This window comes from Leptodactylus fuscus, chromosome 1 (assembly GCF_031893055.1).
Source record: "Leptodactylus fuscus isolate aLepFus1 chromosome 1, aLepFus1.hap2, whole genome shotgun sequence".
Classification (NCBI taxonomy): Eukaryota; Metazoa; Chordata; class Amphibia; order Anura; family Leptodactylidae; genus Leptodactylus; species Leptodactylus fuscus.
The window spans coordinates 45,966,512-45,986,900 of NC_134265.1; the positions used below are offsets into that span (position 1 = coordinate 45,966,512).

Genomic DNA, 20,389 nt, shown 5'->3' on the forward strand with positions numbered 1-20,389 from the left:
CTGTAGGGATTTTCTTTTTATTTGCAGTAGTCACTTTACTTATATTACAGGCAAGGTTACAGTAGAAAATAACACCCAACATTGCATTCACTACTGACAGTAGAGGATGTCACAAGTTCTCTCTTCCGCCTTCCTTAGCATGTCTTCAAAAGTGTCCCGTAGACCTTGTCGGCTCCAGTCTATTGCTGCCTATTACCATGACTATGCTGTACAGTGACTATTACTAAATGCGGAGCAGAGGAAAGGCTCAGGCATCATGGCCGCCTCCATAATCATGGACAGAAAAAATAATAATAAAATCTATGATCCGAAAAATGCATTTTTCAAGCGCATTACGGGATGGATTTCCTGAATGGCGTGGAGTGCAGGTGTGAACGGAGTCTTTCCTCTGGTCACACTTAGTGCAGATAAAATATATTATCTCGTATGTAAATGAGGTTACAGGTGCCCTGAGGGCAGTCCCAGATTTCACATGAGTAAACCCTTCCCAGTGCCTCCCCCTTGGTTTACATTGCCGCCCTGTCTGTCCTATGACATCACTGCGGGTTTATTTTCTTAGTAAAATCTTATCTATCAAGTATTTGCTAAATCAGGTCACCTCTAACAAAAGAGCCTTGTGGTTACATATAAAAATACAGGCACGTCAGCTGTATACACAGTATATCATCTGTATACACTCACCACCTACATCATCTGTATACACTCACCACCCATAGGAGTAATACAAGTATATCATCTGTATACACTCACCTCCTATAGTAGTAATACATCTGTATACACTCACCACCCATAGTAGTAATGCATCATCTCTATACACTCACCACCTACGTCATCTGTATACACTCACCACCCATAGTAGTAATACAAGTATATCATTGTATACACTCACCACCCATAGTAGCAATACGTCTGTATACACTCACCACCAATAGTAGCAATGCATCTGTATAGACTCACCACCCATAGTAGTAATGCATCATCTCTATACACTCACCACCTACGTCATCTGCATACACTCACCACCCATAGTAGTAATACATCATCTGCATACACTCACCACCCATAGTAGTAATACATCATCTGTATACACTCACCACCCATAGTAGTAATACAAGTCTATCATCTGTATACACTCACCACCTACGTCATCTGCATACACTCACCACCCATAGTAGTAATACAAGTCTATCATCTGTATACACTCACCACCTACATCATCTGTATACACTCACCACCCATAGTATGGGTAAGAGAGAACAAGGACGGGATTGTATGTGGCGCAGAGGGATGGGGTGTGATATTATGGTATATATTTAGGACAGAACTGGTTCGCTCAGTGTGCTGCACAGACATCTGATTCGTTTTGTGCCTTCTATGAAATTGATAGTAGGGATAAGTCCTGTGGTTTGATAAGATACCAGTGCACGTGTATGTCCTCACCAGCCAGCTCTATAGCCCACGTCATTATGCCAATGTCTCAAGGCAGATGGCATTTAAGGGTAAATCCACATAGGGTGACTGAGCGGTGGGTATATGAGAAAGTTGCCACCGCCAAAAAGTACACCCAAGACCTAAAAAGTGTGTTTTGCAGCCACAATTGTGCTGGAATAGCAGTGGATCTTTCGGGCTCCCCTCACTTCTGTGGTGTTGGAGACTCTGTCGCAGTGTCCGCCTGAAAATCCGCAGAGGGAAAAAGTCCTAAATGGAGAACTTTTCCCCTGCTGGTTTTGTTTTTAAAAGGATGGACACCTGACGAACCCCATTACAGTCAATAGGCTCTATCAGACTCCGGTGGTCACTTTGAGTTTTTTTTTTTTTTTTTTTTTAAATATCAGAACATGTGGGCAAGATATCAAAAATCGTATGCGCTGTGGTGTTACCGTACAACCCAGCTGGTTACCCACCAGTGACTAACTCGCTTTACGCCTTGACCTCTGTCCTGCCGCTGGTGTCTGTACAAGCACCGCGCTCACCATTCGCTGCTATGGGATCAGCCTCAAAGACCTACTTCATTGTAATAAATGTCGTCTTCTCTTAGGTCGGATTCATCAAGCCATGGTAACTTCTCTGAATGAAGACAGCGAGAGCATCACCGTGGAGTGGATTGAAAATGGGGACACTAAAGGGAAAGAGGTAAGGATGACATTTTTCAGCTAGTATGTTTCCCCAGAGCCGAGGCGACATCTTTTTTTGGCTGCACAGTGGAGCACCGTAACAACAAAGCTCATAAGAAAGTCGCACAAATGCAATTTTTACGAAGTAGAATTTGTCCCGTAAGCATTGAGCCTGCATACCGTCATGTGATTGAACTGAAAAATAAAAATTATTATTATTATTATTTATATAGCACCATTAATTCCATGGTGCTTTACATTAAAGTTCTTACCTTTGTAAATAAAAATTGAAAAATGCCTTCAGCGGGAAGGGTTAAATCAGCTTAGGTGATGGATTAAGAGAGAAAAAATAATGGCTGGAGACCATGCAATTTGCAAGTGAACTGCATTCTACAGCTTGCTGTGTAGTGCATGATATAGATATATATATATATATATATATATATATATATATATATATATATACTCCAGCTGGTGTGAAACCACAACTCCCAACATGTTCTATTCCCCTCCATGGGGGTTACAAGAGCAGTACAGTAGGTATGCATGCTGGGAGTTGTAGTTTCACAGCAGCTGGAGTGCCAAAGGTTGCTGACCCCTGATATATATATGTCACAGAAGCTTTGAAGATTATCAGGTTCAACACCCAGAACACTTATCTGGATAAGTGCTATGCTATAAGCGCATTGTGAAGCCGCTGTGCTTGACTTTGCAGCTCTGCCCAATTCCTTTGACCATGTGACAAAGGAACATGTCACATGGTCTATAAAGTGGAAACGGCGCTCCTTTGTCGCTTCAAACAGCTGATCGGTGGGGGTTCAGGGTGTTGAACCTGCTAATTTTCTAGTGATGATCTTTCCAAAGTATAGGTCATCAGTCTTAGAAGGCTGGAAAACCCTTCAAGCTTGGAGGATAACAAATTGTGATCTCTGTCCTGAACTTGTGCAAGAAAAGAACATTGGCAGTGACAGTGGCAGCTTGCAGTACACCCCATGGCCATGCTTTTGTTCCGTCATGCTCTGTCTCTGCGTGACCAGGTGGTCACAGACGGCTCCTGCTGAGCAGAGAGGGCACCATATGGTGACAGGAACACTTGTGGGGCTTGCAATGATTTCTATTAGCTTACTGCAGCTTTTTGGAGGTAATGCCTTGCTGTAAGCGTTGCGTTTTGGGGTGTGGCGGTGGAGTACTGCTGTGATGTGTAGTGTAAGGACTACTGCACATTGTTATAGTACATCTATAGTTGTGTGCTTTGCCAGTTTTTTTACCAGATCTGGTTATTTTGAGAAGAGAATGTCCCATAAATGATACCTTTATAGCATTATAGATTGTGACGTGCTCTGGATGTGTGCCCTACTACCGTATTACTAGTAATCCCTGCTTCCTCCTCTGTCATTGTGGCCTGTATACTCTTCTATGAGCTGCTCCCCGCAATCTTCTCGCTAGTTTGCATTTTTTTCCCCAATGAATTTACTTCCTGCAACTCAGGGATTACTCATATCCTTCCCATCATCTGTGTGTGAACAGATACAGACCCCGCTGACAGAGGAAATGGAGATGGAATGGACTAGTGAGCTGGTAATATACAGAGATGAGTACAGGTTTCATGTTTAGGCCACGTGAGCTCCCCATTAGCGCCCCCCCCCCCCCCCCATTGTGCTTTGTTACCAGTTCCTTCACTTATAATCTCTTATGTAGAGGAATATTAAGTGTACAGACATTCTATAGGATCATTTTTCCCAACATGTTCGATAAAAAAAAAACAACTTAATACTGTGGGACATTTGGAGGGAAAAGTTATAATGTGGGGGTGTATAATGTTAGGGTGACCGTAGGAGGATTTTACTTTATGGGGCACGTGGAAAAATGATTGAGAATGGGCGGAGTCAGCGGAGAAGTGGGAGGAGCTAAATTTGCCACAACGCACATGGCCCTCTAGAACCGTTACAATTTCTCATGTGGCCCCATGGGAAAATTAATTGCCCTCCCCTGCCTACAGGAAGGTCTATAGGGTCAGTGAGGGAGATGTAGCAGGAGGACTCCATACAATTGTCTCATATGGTCTCCAGGTCCATGTCCTCTGATGCAGGGGGATGCTGTAGTTTTTTGATAGTCATCTGAATTGCAAAATGAATCCCAAAATACAGCCCTAAAGCCCTGAGGTAAGAAATTGCAATTCTGACCAGTAATGAGAGGGAATGAGAGAAATGTCCCCTATTTAGTAGCTTCAGTGAGGTTTACGTGGATACAAGAGATGTGTGGTTTGTGTGATACCTCAGTTAGTAATGTTTTCCTTTCTTTCTTAGATCGATTTGGAAAGTATATTCTCACTTAATCCTGACCTGGCTCCGGATGAAGAAATCGACCCCGGCCCTGAAATGCCCCCTCCCCCCACGCCGACAACAAAAGTTAACAAAATTGTGAAGGTTAGTTGCAGAAATAAATGTAAAATATCTTCTCCAGTCTCCTATCGCCAGCCTCAGTCAGTCCTAACATTACAAAGGTAAGGCCACATGCAGTGACTTGTCTCTGCCATGGATATCACGCATTTTACTTGTGGATATGCTGCAGATTCACCTTGTTATTTACTGTGAAAATCAGCAGCATTTCTGCAACATAATGGTGCAGATGTAACCCCTGACCCGGCCGAGGTTGCATCTCATTTATGATGAGGAGCAAATCTCCTTACAGACGAGGCACACCCTACATTGTTTTAGAATCTATTTAGAAGCTGACATAGATTTCCAGCATCATTTACACCAGATGGCTGGCATCACTGATGATAAATCTGCAGGGGACGATGACCTTGACTCTTGTATGTCTTCGCCATACCCACTTTTTCAAGGATTGTGGGGCAAAAATCAAAATGGAACAAGCCCCACTTTGCAGAAACAAATGCAAGTTTTTATGCCGTATATGCCAAAAACCTGATGGGGTTTGCACAAAACTGAAACTTATCTGTTCCTCATAGATATAGGAGGTGCTAACAAGACAGAAAATTCTGATCTTTAGAGATGAAGACTTGAGTTTCTAATTGATTTTGGCAGTGACCAAAGATTGCTTTCTGCCACTTGATACCTATATGAATGCAAGTAAAACTATTGAGTGGTGATTTGATCCTTTAGCAAATCAGAGTCACATTCGTGGCGTCCTCTGGGTTACAGAATGACCACATTTTACTTTACATTAGTGCACTTCACAGGAAGACATGGCGATCTTTGCTTGTGATTCATGGCCAAAATCACGGTGTAGCCCCATTGTAATGGCAAAGAAAACTGTAGATATTCATTGAACAAAAATTTATGAAAAAGTTCTGCATCCTATTTCCTTTTACACATTGCACTAAATGTTTTTTGGGTTTTTTTATTGATAGAATCGGCGCACGGTGGCTCCAGCTAAGAATGAAACACCTGCAAGGGACAATAGAGGTACGGATTGAGGCCCTTATCATATGTAATATAATACATATTCTATATAGTAAGGTCTGGTCTGCAGTGGTTTATTGTTCACCTGCCAGTCTTATATTAAGGATAGGGTTGAGCCAATCTTGAAATTTCAGGATCGTTTTTAAAATCCGATTTCCGATCATTTTCCATTTGAACCCGATCCCAATGCAAATCAATGGGATTTTTTAAATAACCGGAGATCGGATTTTAAAAACAATCCTATTCACTACACAGCATGTAGTCCAAATATTGATTCAATTTTTGGTCCCCACGCTGTGTAGTGATTACAGAATATTGGAATTCCGATCGCGATCATGAAATTTTCTCGATTGCCGATCGGAATCCGATCTTTTCCGATCCCGATTGCTCAACCCTAATTTAGGATTAATACCCCTCAATCTAATACTCAGTTTTGTTTCTCTTTGCAGCAGTCGGTACCGCCCGGGCACGGCCAAGCCAACCTCCAGAACCGCCGGCCTCTGCACAGCAGAATGGTAGTGTTTCAGATATATCTCCAGATCAACCTGGAAAAAAGGACTTTGGCCCTCCTTGTATGTAACATATGTCTAGGATTGCTTCATACTATATGTGCACATTCCCAATCCCACACGCTACATAGAAGTCATAAGCACTCAGTGTTAAAAATCTCACACGTGGACTCATGGGCCGTACATAGTGAAGCATCTCTAACGCTTAATTTTTTTTTATGTGAACTGCAAAATTTACTGCAACACTGCACCTTCATTTGCATGTAAATATTGTACTTTATTTTTATTTTTGCATGTGCAGTTTTTTATAGATTTTATAGTGTTTGTGGTTGGGCCATGCACATGTCTGGATGCTTTATATGCTGGTTGTCCTCTCAATCATTTAGGCACTGATTTGGTGGTGGATAATTCTATATTCTGTAAAATAATCCAGCAAGAATGTCCTGATTTGTCCTATATAGTAATGCTATACTGTACGTATACTGTATTGTAATCCACTCTACTATAATCATTGTATCAACAATATCTGCACAAAATATTCAGCAGTGTATATTGGTACTTAAAGGGTTTTTCCAGTCTCACTTGGACTTTTCCCTGTGATCTATGGGGTGCCAGTGGATGTAGAGCACATGTTGTCTGCTCTTATTCATGTAATAGAAGCATGCACGGCATAGTGGGGAAAATGAAGCAGCGTGCACATGCTCCCCACCCGCTGCAGCAAGTTCTGGCACTTGCAAGTGATCACATGTTATAGTCGGGTATGGGGCAGGGGATCGGACAGGTGAGTAGGACATTTATCTTGCAGCAGACACTGCAGGGAAGCCATACAGGTGATGGGACATCCTTGAAATACAAAGGTGGTTTGAGTCTGTGAAAAACAGGAGCCTCTGTTTTGGTGTTTTGCCTATAAAGGTGGGGGTTTCCTTGCTATGATGTCATATTGCCTAGGGTTGTATTAATACAAAACCTGTTTTAGGTTTAGACTATACATGTATGCTGCAGCTAAAGAGAACATCCAGCTATAGAAGGTGGGAAAGGGTTACATAAAGCTACACTGGAGAGTCCTGGAAGAAGTTGTTGCTCACTTTTGTTTCTATAGACTGACGATTTTGAGTGGATTGCTTATAATTCAGGGTACTGTATGTACCAGAAGTGACTGATCTTGGCACTTCCGGACTCGCTTACTCATGGTGTATCCGTATGATGTCATGTAACCACTAACTATAGCCGGGAGGTTTATACAGAGCTGAATATCAGCAAAACTTGTGTGTCAGAGAATTCACTGCCAGCAAATAATACTCTGCCTGCAGTGGTTTATGGAGAAAGCAGCCTAATCCCTGATGTGATGGACACATGGGCCGCTGAGGAGCACATGGTATTCCCTTGTGGCTTCATCTGCTGCTTCTTGTGTTCTCTTTAAGTGCAGGTAATTCATTTTCAGGATGTTTGAGTCGCACCTCGTACAGCCCCACAGGCCTTTACATAACATGGTGTCCAACCACAGTGATGGCAGGGACTGCTGTTTTATTTTATTATTATATAATTATATAATAACTAAAGACTGCATTTGACGTATGCACTGGCAAAGATCCCAATGAATACCTAAACTTATTCTTTAAGGGAATCTGTCTGGGCAATTTGGAACACTAAAACGACCACAGGTACTTATGGACCTGGGATTTAGTGTGGGATTGTTAGGCTCCAGTCACACAGAGTAACGTTGGCGTTTTTTGTGCTTATTTTGGCACATAGCGCCGCATTAACGCCACGTTTGCGCCGTTTAACGCGACCGCAAAATAGCACGGCGTTAACGCGGCGCTATGTGCCAAAATAAGCACACAAAACGCCAACGTTACTCTGTGTGAATGGAGCCTTATAATGCAATCCATGGCCGTATAAAACAAGCTTTACACTCACCGTGCTGCTGTACTCCTCGTGTCGGCGCAGTTCTTCACTGAAGCTAGAGGAGTCCACCTCCGTGTCAGTGCGCACACCCTGTACTTCCGGCACTTGTGCAGTGAACAGCACAGGCACTGGGATATATGGGACTTTGTCCTCTTGAAAAGGATAAAAGTGCACTATGGTATAGGATTAAGACCAAGCACTAGGGGAAAGGAAAGGTATTGAATGTGCTCAGCTTCAGTACTGTAGTTTCTGTATACAACAGATGGGGGGCATCACTTTTAGGATCATGTGACCCCTACAGCCAATCCCTGACCTCATCCGTCACATGTGCATGAATAGCATGTGACTGCTGGGATCAGTGATTGGCTGTTCCAAATGTTTAGCAGCTCTATAGGGAAACCTCGTTCACCCCATAGGCAAATTATAGTAGGGATTCTAGCTTGGAAGGTTACACTAGCCCCATCTCATAACAGGCATCATGTATGCTAATAACCTAGCGCATATGTTCATAAATGTTACAGAGCTGAGGGGCAACACGGTGGCTCAGTGGTTAGCACTGCAGGCTTGCAGAGCAGGGGCCCTGGGCTCTATTCCCACCAAGGACAACATCTGCAAGGAGTTTGTATGTTCTCTCCGTGTTTGCGTGGATTTCCTCCCATACGCCAAAGACATACTGATTTGAAAAAAAAAAGTAAATTGTGATCCCTAAAATGGGGCTCACAATCTACAAAAAAAAAAAATGTGACGGAGCTGGTGGCCCAGCCAAGGCTACGCATCCTTTCCTGAAAGTGATGAGGGTGGTGTAAAAGGCACAATGCTTTGTGCAAAACGGAGACTTGTGCAAAAAAATTGGGACTTTTTCATCCTCTGATCACTAGAATTGGCACACAAGATAGTGTGTTGCTAGCAAAGCAATGTGATAAATTTCATGGGGTCTGGCCCCTCTGCCACCCACCACCATCCGTGGATGTGGCATCTCGTTCTATGTAAGTGAATGTGAGTGAGCGGCCTGGACTATTCTCCATATCTCTCGTTCACGTTGCTGAAGGATTACTCCATGTATATGGCTACGTAGGATGGGAGTACCTGGATTTCTGGGAGGAGCATTGGCCAGACCCCTGTAATCTGACTTTGACATATTTAGTTGGTGCTGTAGAGGTTTTTGGAAATACTGTAAAAGGGTCATTCCATGTCAAGTGAAGCAATGATTTTTACTTCTATATTTTTAATTCCTTTTCAGAGTTTGGTATTTGGTAGTAGTCTGTCAGAGAATGCAAAATGTGAAGAAGAAAAATACTAGAAATCTTTTTTGATTTTTCATTGATTTTCAAAGTTCTGAAAAAAAGTGCGAATTTCTGTGTTGACTGCCTTTACATTTCTCCTCATAACTCAGCCTAGAAAAAAGATGGCGAAACAAAATAAACACTGTTCTACTCAGAACTGTCCAGGCTTTCACCAGATATGTCACAAGAATATCTTTGTTAATATTTTACCCATGCGAACGCAAACGAAAAAACTTTTAAACCGCATTTCCGAAAAAAACGTATTAAAAAATTTCCAAAAATACACATGTGCCTGCTATGCTCTGAGCCACATATGTACCAAAATTCAAGTTGAGATTGCGATGGGATCATATTTTAAAATATAACTATTACAGTGTCAGTTCAAAAATCTTTAATTCAGATCTGTTCAGCCTGTGGTCTAAAAGTGCGGGGTCTATATATTTACGAAATAATCCAGGATTTTACCATATTATTTTATTATGTTACAGCTTAGGGGGCATTCATACTACCGTTGTTGTCAGCGGATAGTGTCCGTACAAGATTTTATCAACAGACACTAGCTGGTCCGTTTGCAATTTCCATTAATTTAAATGGGATTTTATCTTGTGTCCGTTTGTGTCCTTTAGTGTCTGTTTACAACCATGTCTATTTTTTTTTCAAGTGGACAAAAAAATCCTACATGCAGGACTTTTTTTTTTTTATTTTTTTTTAACCACTTCAGTACCGGGCCAATTTGTGGTCCAGGACCACACATTTTAGGTTTATTTTGTATATGTGTGGTTTTGAGGTCTGTAACACTTTTCCCGTATGTCTGTCAACTAATTTTTGCAACTTTTTTCGGGGACACATAGGGCTTTATTTTTATGTTATCTTTATTTTCGAATGTGTTTTAATTTTTTTTATATCCAGGAAAATATAAACATAATAGGAGGGAAATTGTGTCTGGTTTTCAATTTATTTATTTTTTTAAATTTAATAACACAAAGTGTCACTGAAAAACTTTATAATATAGTTTTTCCTCTCCGTTACGGTAATTTTTATTTTATATGGTGTCGTCGGGGGTGGGGCTATAACCTTTAATAACGGCGTTTTATTAGCGTATTATTTATTTATTTTTATATATATTTTATTTACATTTTTTTAAACTTTTTTTTTTAAAAAAAAAAAAATATATATCCTTTAATAACGGCATTTTATTAGCGTATTAGTATTATTTTTTTATATATATATATATTTTATTTACATTTTTTTAAACTTTTTTTTTTTAAAAAAAAATATATATATATATAATATATATATATATAATTATTTTTTTTTTTTCCAGATTGTGTCCCCATAAGGTGATAACAAACCTTTGGGGACATCTGAGCACTTATTTTTTTGTACTGGAGGCTGATTTCTCCTATAACTGGGGCTGGTACATTTAGCCTCAGTTGCAGGAGAAATCCAGCCTCCTGCACACTGTATATACAGCTTACTGAGCTGATCTGGGTACTGTAGGACCCTGCAGCTTTTGCAAGACTCTGCTCCCGGCGGATCACGTGTCCGCCGGGTCAGAGGGCAGCTGAATTATGGCAGCGTCCATAGCTGTGTATACAGCGCTCATTGAGCGCTGTATACACATCGATCGAGAAGGCAGGGGAGGTAATAAATCTGCCCTGTCTTCTCTCTGGGAACTCCGGCTGAAGTTACAGCCAGCTCCTATTGAAAGCAGCTGCACGATCTCCGTGCAGCTGCTGTGTTCTGACTGGACGTACAGGTACGTCCTGTCAGAACTAGGCAACCACTTCCCGGACGTATATAGTCTATGGGCGGTCGGAAGTGGTTAAACATTGAGGTCTGTGGGTAACTGACATAACGGACACTAACTGATAGCCATCAGTTACTGTCAGTTTATGTCCGTTATGATAGGTGTCTGTTTTGTTTTTTTTAAACAACGATAGTGTGAACCCTACCTTAGAAGCAGGAGAGGACCGAGGTTAAAGATTTGTTAGGGCTCAACCTGAGAATGAACAGGGATAGACAGTAAATGCAGAGCAGATGACAGGCCAGCAACTCTGTCAGTCATGTGAAGTATCTGTCCACTGCACAGTCAGGAAGTCAGACAGATCTTCAGAACTTTCATGTCCTGACTACGAAGAGGAGGAGAGTTTGTTAAAGAGGACCTTTCATCAGATCAGGCACATGCACCCTCTGCTCACACAGCTCGTAGATGAGTATTTTCAGGAGCGGGAGGGGGGAGTTCCTCCCCGCTCACACAGCACAGCACGATAGGTGCTGCTGGGCAGAAGGACGTCCCTGGCTAAGTGTCAGAAACGCCTTTCTGACTGTAAAGCACTACGCTAACGGGACCGATAGCGCTTTACACCGGGCACAGAGCGGGAAAGCCGATAATGCGCTGAATTCAGCTATATAGAACTGCATGTGCCCGATCTGATGAAAGGTCCTCTTTAAAACATCGGTAACAGGAAGCAGAACCCATCAAAAGGACTCAGCAACACCACACTATCATTCCATGTAGTGAAACAGAAATATAAACAGGGATTTTCAGCGATGACAGTGAAGTCCATGAAGTAGTAGAAGGCGACACAAGATTGGCAATGGTGATCTTCGCTGATGGCTGGCTACTGGACTCTCCAAAGATTGTGAAAATGAAGACTTAGAATTGACTTTTTTGCATCCTTCTGGTCCAGCACCATCCTTTGTGTATCCAAGAAAACCAGACATTGAAAAATTAGCAAAAATCTGATATTCAAGGGATTCAATCATTAAATTGACATTTTTTTCTCCTTTCTTATGGCGCTGGCTTCAAAGATCTGGGCATGCGCAGTCGGCTCTGCCCGAGGCTCGACAGCAGAGCGCATGCCTGCGGCAATTTCCCTGTGACCGCTTTCATAGTAAACTAGTGTAAGCGGCCATTTCAATGTGGCTCATTACACAGTAAGCTGGGGATAGCGGCCAGAATAAAATGGCTGCTGGTATGCGCAGTTTTTTAACTTACCGTAATTAACTAATTACCGTAAGTTGTACTTCATATAATTAAAAAAAATTTAAAAAAATCTAAAGACGTCAGGTAAAAAAAATATTCATATTTGGATCACTTGATATGGAATGACCCAAAACCCTTTTAATTTCATAAAAAATTGTTAGGGTATGTAAACTAAGGCGCAGACCATGTTGGTAAAATCTTAAAGGGGCTGTCCAGACCTCTCTCCTGCTGACGTCTGGCTTGGAGAGAGGTTGCTGTAACAAGCATGAGTCCTTTTTTTTTCTTTTTTCTCTTAAATAATATTTATTGGGCAGCCCACGGTTTTTGAGGCACCTGCCCATCCCAAAATGTAGCAGCATCTCCATGTCCAGTGGGGGCGAGGGGCTGGAAGCTCCTATGAGATATCAATAAGGTGGGCTATATGTGAGTGGGTGCGTCAGTACTTCATTGGTTTATGGCCTTCATTGTAAGATGTCCTCCCAGATGAGTCACGAGAATGATGTTGTTAGTAAAGCGATTTTATTGTATTTTTTTTCATATAAAAGTCATTTCTGGGCATTCTTAGTAACAATGACTTTGTATTGCATCTGTCTAATGTGATCCTTATTATTCCTCTTTATTCCAGCCAGGAGAAAATCTAATTGTGTGAAAGAAGTAGAAAAGCTTCAAGAAAAGAGAGAGAGGAGACGGTTACAACAGCAAGAGCTGCGAGAGAAGAGAGCTCTGGTGAGGACATCACACTGTAGCTGCCATTTTTATGTATATTTGATATATTTATCCTGTCTCAGCTGTCCCCTCCATCGCCACATATACTGAACTAGCTTGTGCCTGCAACTTCGTCTGCAGGTTGGTGTTGGTGCTGAGCTGCTTATATTTAGCCAGTTGCTATTGTGGATGATCCACCTGCTCCTGCGTCTCGGCTTTGCTACGTGGCAGCATACTCAGTTGTATGTACATCTCTGCATCTGGAGAGTGTACTGAGCTCTGCTACAGAGCTGCCTAACCTCTGCTACATCTGGATTATAGGGGTTTGGTTATGTGACTGTCTGAACAGCTTTTGTGCTACAAAGGGCTGAATGGATGTTGCTGAAATGTGCCAGTTCGATCAGCCTGATCTCGCGTCTCGGCTCTGCTACATCGCTGCATATGCGTAGGATACCCAGCTGTATGTACATGTTTGCATATGGAGAGCCTATAGAGGTGTGCTACAGTGCTGTGTAAGCTCTGCTACATTGAGCAATTGTGATTACAGGGGTTTTGTTATGTGACTGTCTGAGCAGCTTCTGTGTTACAAAGGGCTAAACGGATGTTGCTGAAATGTGCCAGAGTTCAGCCCCTTCCCCCATCAGAGGCAGAACAACACATTCCCCATCTTACTCACTGAAACGCTACACCCGATATACTCCTCTTGCCCAGACACAGCCTGCATGTTCTGTAGTCTCCTGATCTTCCATGAGACTCCATTTTCTTCAGCTTTCACACTGTCCAGCTTCATCCTATATAGCCCCGCCCACAAAATAGAGTGTAGCTCCGCCCACTGCCTAGCATGATCCTATCCTAGAATGGCTCAAGGACCTGTGATGATGTCATCACAGGTCCTTTAGTGTTGTGTGAACCTTCACTGCCGTCGCGTAGTGACGTAATTTACCGGAATAAAAAGTAGCCTATGTTTTAATCTGGGTTCCTATCTATGTATGTGGCAAATTTAATGCAAATCCATTCTGCCGTTTTTGCGTGATTGAGGAACAAACATCCAAACTCACAAACATCCAAACTCACAAACATCCAAACTCACAAACATCCAAACTCACAAACATCCAAACACACAAACTAGGATTAGTAGGATAGGATAGGATATACTTCTATTATGCGGAACACATCTAAGATGAAACATACAGGGCTGATGCAGGCCTATTGCATTGTACAAACCAAATACATACAGTTCTGGCTGATCCGACACTCCTATCCTCTTCCTTATGTCCCTAATTGTTAAAGAATTTTTGATGGTTTTTTAAATGAATATTTATATTTTTTAAAAAATCTTGCTATTTTAACTTTTGCTCAAAACCTAGAACATTCTGTGACTTACTATTTCCTATAGAAGGATCACGGGCTAAAGACACAATGGAAGAGTTTTCTATCTATGACCTGTGACCTGGGCAGACGTCATTGAGTAGAGAGGGGAATAGATAAGATGTAATATCCTCTATTGTGACTGGCGGATTCTGTGTCTTGTCTACATATATGTAATAGATGTGATTATCAGTGTGCTGTAAGTGAGGTGACTGCTGCAAAGAAATCTACAGAAAACAGGAAGTCTCAGCATATTATTTGGCCTAGTGGACAGTGTCGGAACATCAGGATGTGTAGGATTTTTATTTTAATATAAAGAACATGGAAGAAAAATTCACCTAAAATGATGTTTACCATGATTTAACATTTAATGCCATGGAGACACACGGGTCTTCAGAGATGCTGCAGACACCAATCAATGGGAGAGCCATAGCTCGGGTCATTTGTATAGTTGCTTTATTTTTCTTGCAATGCAAAATGGATCTAAACTAGATGACCAGAACCATGATGGAGAAAGCCTTATCTAAAGTTTTTTTCCAATGACCGAACTCTTATTATGAGTGTTGCCTGCTCGTCATTTGGCTCTATGCATAATATATGACATGAATACCTGACAGATACAGGACAGACTGTATGTAAGCCTTACCTACCTGAAGCCATTGACGTGAGAGTGCTGCGATGTGCTGTGATCCACACTAATACGTTGTTTTCTCACATTGCAGGATGTGGATGCGACCAACCCAAACTATGAAATTATGTGTATGATAAGAGATTTCAGAGGAAGTTTGGATTATCGGCCCTTAACTACAGCAGATCCTGTAAGTGAGAACAGCGTGGAATATCATTGACTTTGTTGTGTTATTCATGTGGGCAGCATGGTGGCTCAGTGGTTAGTAGTGTAACTCACCAACGCTGGAGTCCTGGGTTTGATTCCTGACAAGGACAACATCTGCAAGAAGTTTGTATGTTCTCCCTGTGTTTGTGTGGGTTTCCTTTGGGTACTCCGGTTTCCTCCCACACTCCAAGACATACTGATGAGAAATGTAGATTGTGAGCCCTATATCAGACAGTGATTGCCAATGTCTGTGAAGCGCTGCAGAATATGATGGCGCTATATAAGTAAAAGAAATAAGAGTAATTTATTACATTTGTGACATTCTTAGGCTTGACGCATATGGTGTGAACTGTTCGAGTTATTTTCATGGCTAGCACACTGACCCATTCATTTCTATGGCCACATACATTAGCATGGTCTCAGAACAAGACCTATACCTGTCCATTTTGCGTCCAGGTCTCAGTGACAGCCGTGAATGGGGCCGTGCAGGCATGGGTGACATACGGATGTCATCCATGTGCTGTAGGTGTCATTTAAGGGAACATATGTGTCTTATTTTTTTTTATTATTATTATTATTAATAAATGTAACTTCGGCAGTTTCTAGCTGACCGCTATCTCTGTATACACACTTATATAAGTAGCCTGTCGGTCCGAAATATGAGAACCCACTGGTCTTCATAGATTGAAAAGGAATTAATATTAAAAAAATCGACAAATTATACTGAGTAGTTTTGCAGAACATTATCTATTAGTCTGCTCAGGTCTTCCTGATCTGCAGTGTGCTGAAACTAAAGGCCACAAGTGGTCAGAGCTCTGTTACGTGTGACTGTATTTGGTTCTGTTCTTCTGGCGGTCTAGGGTTAATAGTCAGTATACCAGTTCATTCATGTGTTGCTTATGTCTCCAAGGAGAGCTGAACACACTGCAGTCATCTGAGCACTTCTGTCCTTAGTTTTCTGAAACTGAAGGTATGCTTTAATGTCCCGAACTGTAAAGGGGTTGTCTACCGTTATTTTAATCTTTAACAGTGCTGCTGAAGGGGCAGTGAGCATTTAAGCTTTACTCACCTCTCCCTGGTCCTCTGTTTCCAGCTGTGGCAGAGTCGCCCTTCACAGATCTCCTGGTCCATCTGAGCTCCGTGACCTCTGCAGCCAATCGCAGGCCTCCGCTATGACTTCTTCACAAATAGCACGTGACTACTATGTCATGCCATTTTTAAAGAGGTGACCACCGAGTCCTGTGACTGGTTGCAGTGGTCACCTGGGACAGACAGACGGGCGCCTGAAGAAGAACGCCGGGTGAGCGAAGTTTATGATCATGAGCCCTCCGGCAGCATTGTTAAGCATTATATGGACTTAAGGTTTGCTTTTTATTAAAGGGAGTTTGTCGCCCCCAAAAATGGCTTCTAAAGCACTTATAAGCTGTTGTAGGGCGTTAAGCGACACAGGGAATTATTTATTTTCTCAGCAGTGACTGAATAAGTCTTGTGCACTGTGTCACTTGCTGCCCCTACAATAACGTATAAGGTGTGCAGAAGGAATTTGGTGCTGGTAGACTCCCTTTAAGTGTAGTTTTAGTCATTTGCACCAGTAATAACTAGAGACGTGTTGTCATTTCTTTCCTGTAGATTGATGAGCATCGGATATGTGTGTGTGTTAGAAAGCGACCTCTGAATAAGAAGGGTAAGTCCTCGTGTATGGTTTGAGATTTTCTCTTCTACCTCTATGTTTAGTCCTCTTCTGACACGTCATACAAGTCACATGCACATGATAGGTTATAAAGTAGCCAAAGGTTGAGGCACAAGTCCTGGCTCATTAATGGCTACCATGTCTATATATGGTGTGCTGCCACATGGTCCGTAAGGTCTACATAGTGCCCGCATTCCCTATACATGATACATATTGTTCTTGTATTGGCCATTTCAGCATCCTCTGATCTCTTCCCAATTTACAGACCTATAAAACTGGATAGCACCCTTTTGGTGGACAGCGAGCAAAAGGTGCCCTCACTGAGCGGGCATATGGAATTAATACCCCAATTATAATATTTAGGACAATTGGCTGTTTTCTATAGCCTCTGTTACTATTGGGCTCTGTAGTTGTCACTGGGCATTTGGGTAGCCTAGTTTTTGGTATGCTGGGGCTAGCTGTCTGCATGTACATATTTGGGGGTTATGGGGTGAATGACCCCAGAGCTAAATGCTGTTCGCTTGGAACGACGTCCTTGAAAGAATTAGTATGTAGAATATACAAGCATCAGACAAATGACTAACGCAGCGGCACAGTGTTACTCAAGGGCTCGGATTTGCTATCTCAGCACATTTGTGAACTTGCAATGACACAGTCTGTCACATTGTGCTGCCGTCACAGTGCACACAGGGACATGTTAAGCAGCAGCGACGAGACACGTGAGGGTTATTCCGCGTGCAGAAATAGCAGCCACTGGAAAAACAGAGGGGTGACACCTCTCAGAACCAGGTCAAGCTAAGATTTTAGGGAATTGTGTTCTAAAAGAGGTGCTGTGACAGCAGTCTTGCGCCTGTTCTTTACGTTCATGTGAATAGATCCTTACCTATTCATGGACAAACGATAACACACAAAATGGTTACCTTGGAATAAAAAAACAGCACCACTCCTGTCCACAGGTTGTGTGTGGTATTGCAGCTCAGCCTCATTCACTTCACTAAAGGAAAGCTGCAATACTAAATGCAACACATTCAGCAGTAGGTGTGGGGCTGTTTTTGGAAGTAAGCAGCCATGTTTTTTTTAATCCTGGACAATCCCTTTAAATGCAGTTGTCCATATACTATGAAGTCGTGCCTTATTGTCACGCTCCTTTTTCCAGAGAACACCATGAAGGACCTGGATGTGATTACAATTCCTAGTAAAGATGTGGTAATGGTGCACGAACCTAAGCAGAAAGTGGACCTCACCCGATTCTTAGAAAACCAAACGTTCCGCTTTGACTATGCCTTTGATGAAACCGCACCAAATGAAATGGTGTACAGGTATGTTACCGAGCAGTCTCCTCGCTTACAACAGGGCCTGTGTTCCTGCAAATAGTCAGACCAGCTGTATGGACTACAGCGCCCAGTTTTTATTTGGACCTTTGTTTTAGCTTATTAAGTACGGTCATGGTTACATACAACGGAGCTTATAAATCTCCACTGACACAGCGCGGAGCATTTGCTGCTATGGGGACGCGGCTCCTCTGACAATTGTATTAGTCACTGCACGGGTGCATGTAAAGGCAGCAGGAGGAGGGCTCTTTGGTGCAGGCTTCCCCACTGACCTCATACCAGATGTGTTTACAGGACGAATTTTTGGGAGGTTTTTATAGAATTGTCCACAGGATAGAATGCTACTTGTGTTGGATCGTATGGCAATTCATAGACCTGGCTTAGTGCTTGGTCTTTAATCATCCTTTACTTGCATAAGATCATATTCTCATGACAGTGTAGCATTAGAGCCCCAGTCAAAATCCAAAAAATAAAACTGCTCACTCATTCATAGAACAAGATCTCTGAGATCTACATATTTTTTGTTAAATGTGCAAAAGTTTGGGTTGTATCCGATGGCCGAAGCATTTGTTTGTTTTTTTTTGTTACAGTTGTATGTTGTTGACACATACTGCATAACCTGTCTGGCTCTGAGGATGTATTACTCCTCTGTACACATTTGCAGGAATTGTAGTAAAACCAGTCATTGCCACAAATAATACCTGAGCACTGGATAAGGGGATAAAGGTCTGATTGATGGGGGTCTAACCTAGTTATAGGAACAGAGATCAGGTCCTTCAGTGTGAATGGAGGGTGGTCACATATTCCTGCTGCGCTCTTCTTACAATCTCAGTACAGTGTTCTTCTTTAAAAACTCCATGTTATATTCCTTCGTTCTGTGCCTTGTTTTTAGGCTATTGCATATTAAAGGTGACTTCAATGGGTGATTTATTAGTTTAGGTAGTACGTACAGATATACTAGAGTTCTCATACACCTTTTTTTTTTCTCCTTAGGTTCACCGCACGGCCTCTTGTAGAAACCATCTTCGAGAGAGGAATGGCCACTTGCTTTGCATATGGACAAACCGGAAGTGGGAAAACCCATGTATGTATTCAGTATTAGTAAATGTAGATAAGGTCAGGTACATGGATGTGCGTCTGCTTGTGCTTTGTCATTTTAAAAAGGACCTTTCACCACCTCCTTTAAACCGAGTCCTTGGCATCGGTTAATAGGCATCGCTCCATTAATTCCAGCACAGTTGGAATTCTCTGTCTAGCCCCCATCATTCCTGAGTAACAAGTGCAGGTAGTTTAGGTGCCTGATATGCTATTTAGGCTCTGTAATGTCAGAAGGGCGGAGTCAGGCAGGGTGTGTGACTCAGAGCTCCAATCAGAGGCAGCCAGTGTCAGAGCTCAGTCACACCCCTTGTCTGCTCCTGCCTGACTCCGCCCTCCTGACACTACAGAGACTAAATAGTATATCAGGCACCAAAACTAACAGCAGTGATTGTTCCGCTATTTTCCCTTTCCTTCTTGGGGATATAATCCAGGTTAGTGGGAACATTAGAAGTGTGTTTTGTGCAGAAAACCTACAGCATATTAGTAACAAATTGTGTTGAAACTTTACATATATCACCTGTGCGATGCAGAAAAATATCTGTGGCAGGTGAGCACTGAGATTGACCTATGGGACGTATTCTAAATCCCTGGCAATTTCTATTGTAGACTTCACCTTTTCGAATTCACATGCAGGCTTTGCTATGGATTTCACCAGAAATTTTGCAGCAAATCTGTGATGGTTTGTGCCTGTATGGTGGGTCGTATCTTATCACAAAAGACAAGAACCAATGAAAAGTCTTTAGGAAAACCGTTTTCAGTTACTATTTGTTTGTTTTTTTGTCTTTTGTAAGAAGATATTCTGTATACACCACTAGAGGGATGCCCGGTATATAGCTGAGGCATCTATTGGCCAATTTGGGGGCATTTCTCAATGTCTGTAGATTCTCTATAGTGAAGCTTCACTTTCTGTCATACATCTAAGAAAGTAATGAAAGTTATTCCTCTTTTTGCTCTGTTTCCATTAAAGACCATGGGTGGTGATTTTTCCGGAAAGAACCAAGACTGTTCAAAAGGAATTTATGCTCTTGCAGGTACGTGTACTAGTCGGATACTACATGATTCAATGTTGTATCTGTCCCTGGATACTAAAGTATAAGTATCACTAACTCAGCCTTGGAGATGAGCTCCTGGAGGTTC

The 20,389-nt window shown here is 42.1% G+C and overlaps 1 protein-coding gene across 4 annotated transcripts in view; it reads left to right on the forward strand.

The window, feature by feature from the left end:
• The window catches only part of KIF2A (kinesin family member 2A), a 50,329-nt gene that overhangs the window by 17,326 nt on the left and 12,614 nt on the right, over positions 1-20,389 (forward strand). For 2 of the 4 annotated variants that reach the window (XM_075269788.1, XM_075269790.1), the window contains exons 2-11: positions 2,039-2,133; positions 4,421-4,540; positions 5,488-5,542; positions 5,989-6,111; positions 12,851-12,951; positions 15,021-15,116; positions 16,763-16,817; positions 17,980-18,142; positions 19,148-19,238; positions 20,220-20,283. In XM_075269788.1, coding sequence (XP_075125889.1) covers positions 2,039-2,133; positions 4,421-4,540; positions 5,488-5,542; positions 5,989-6,111; positions 12,851-12,951; positions 15,021-15,116; positions 16,763-16,817; positions 17,980-18,142; positions 19,148-19,238; positions 20,220-20,283 — 963 coding nt within the window. The remainder of the gene's footprint in view (positions 1-2,038; positions 2,134-4,420; positions 4,541-5,487; positions 5,543-5,988; positions 6,112-12,850; positions 12,952-15,020; positions 15,117-16,762; positions 16,818-17,979; positions 18,143-19,147; positions 19,239-20,219; positions 20,284-20,389) is intronic. The other 2 variants (XM_075269789.1, XM_075269791.1) reach the window with 1 other exon arrangement.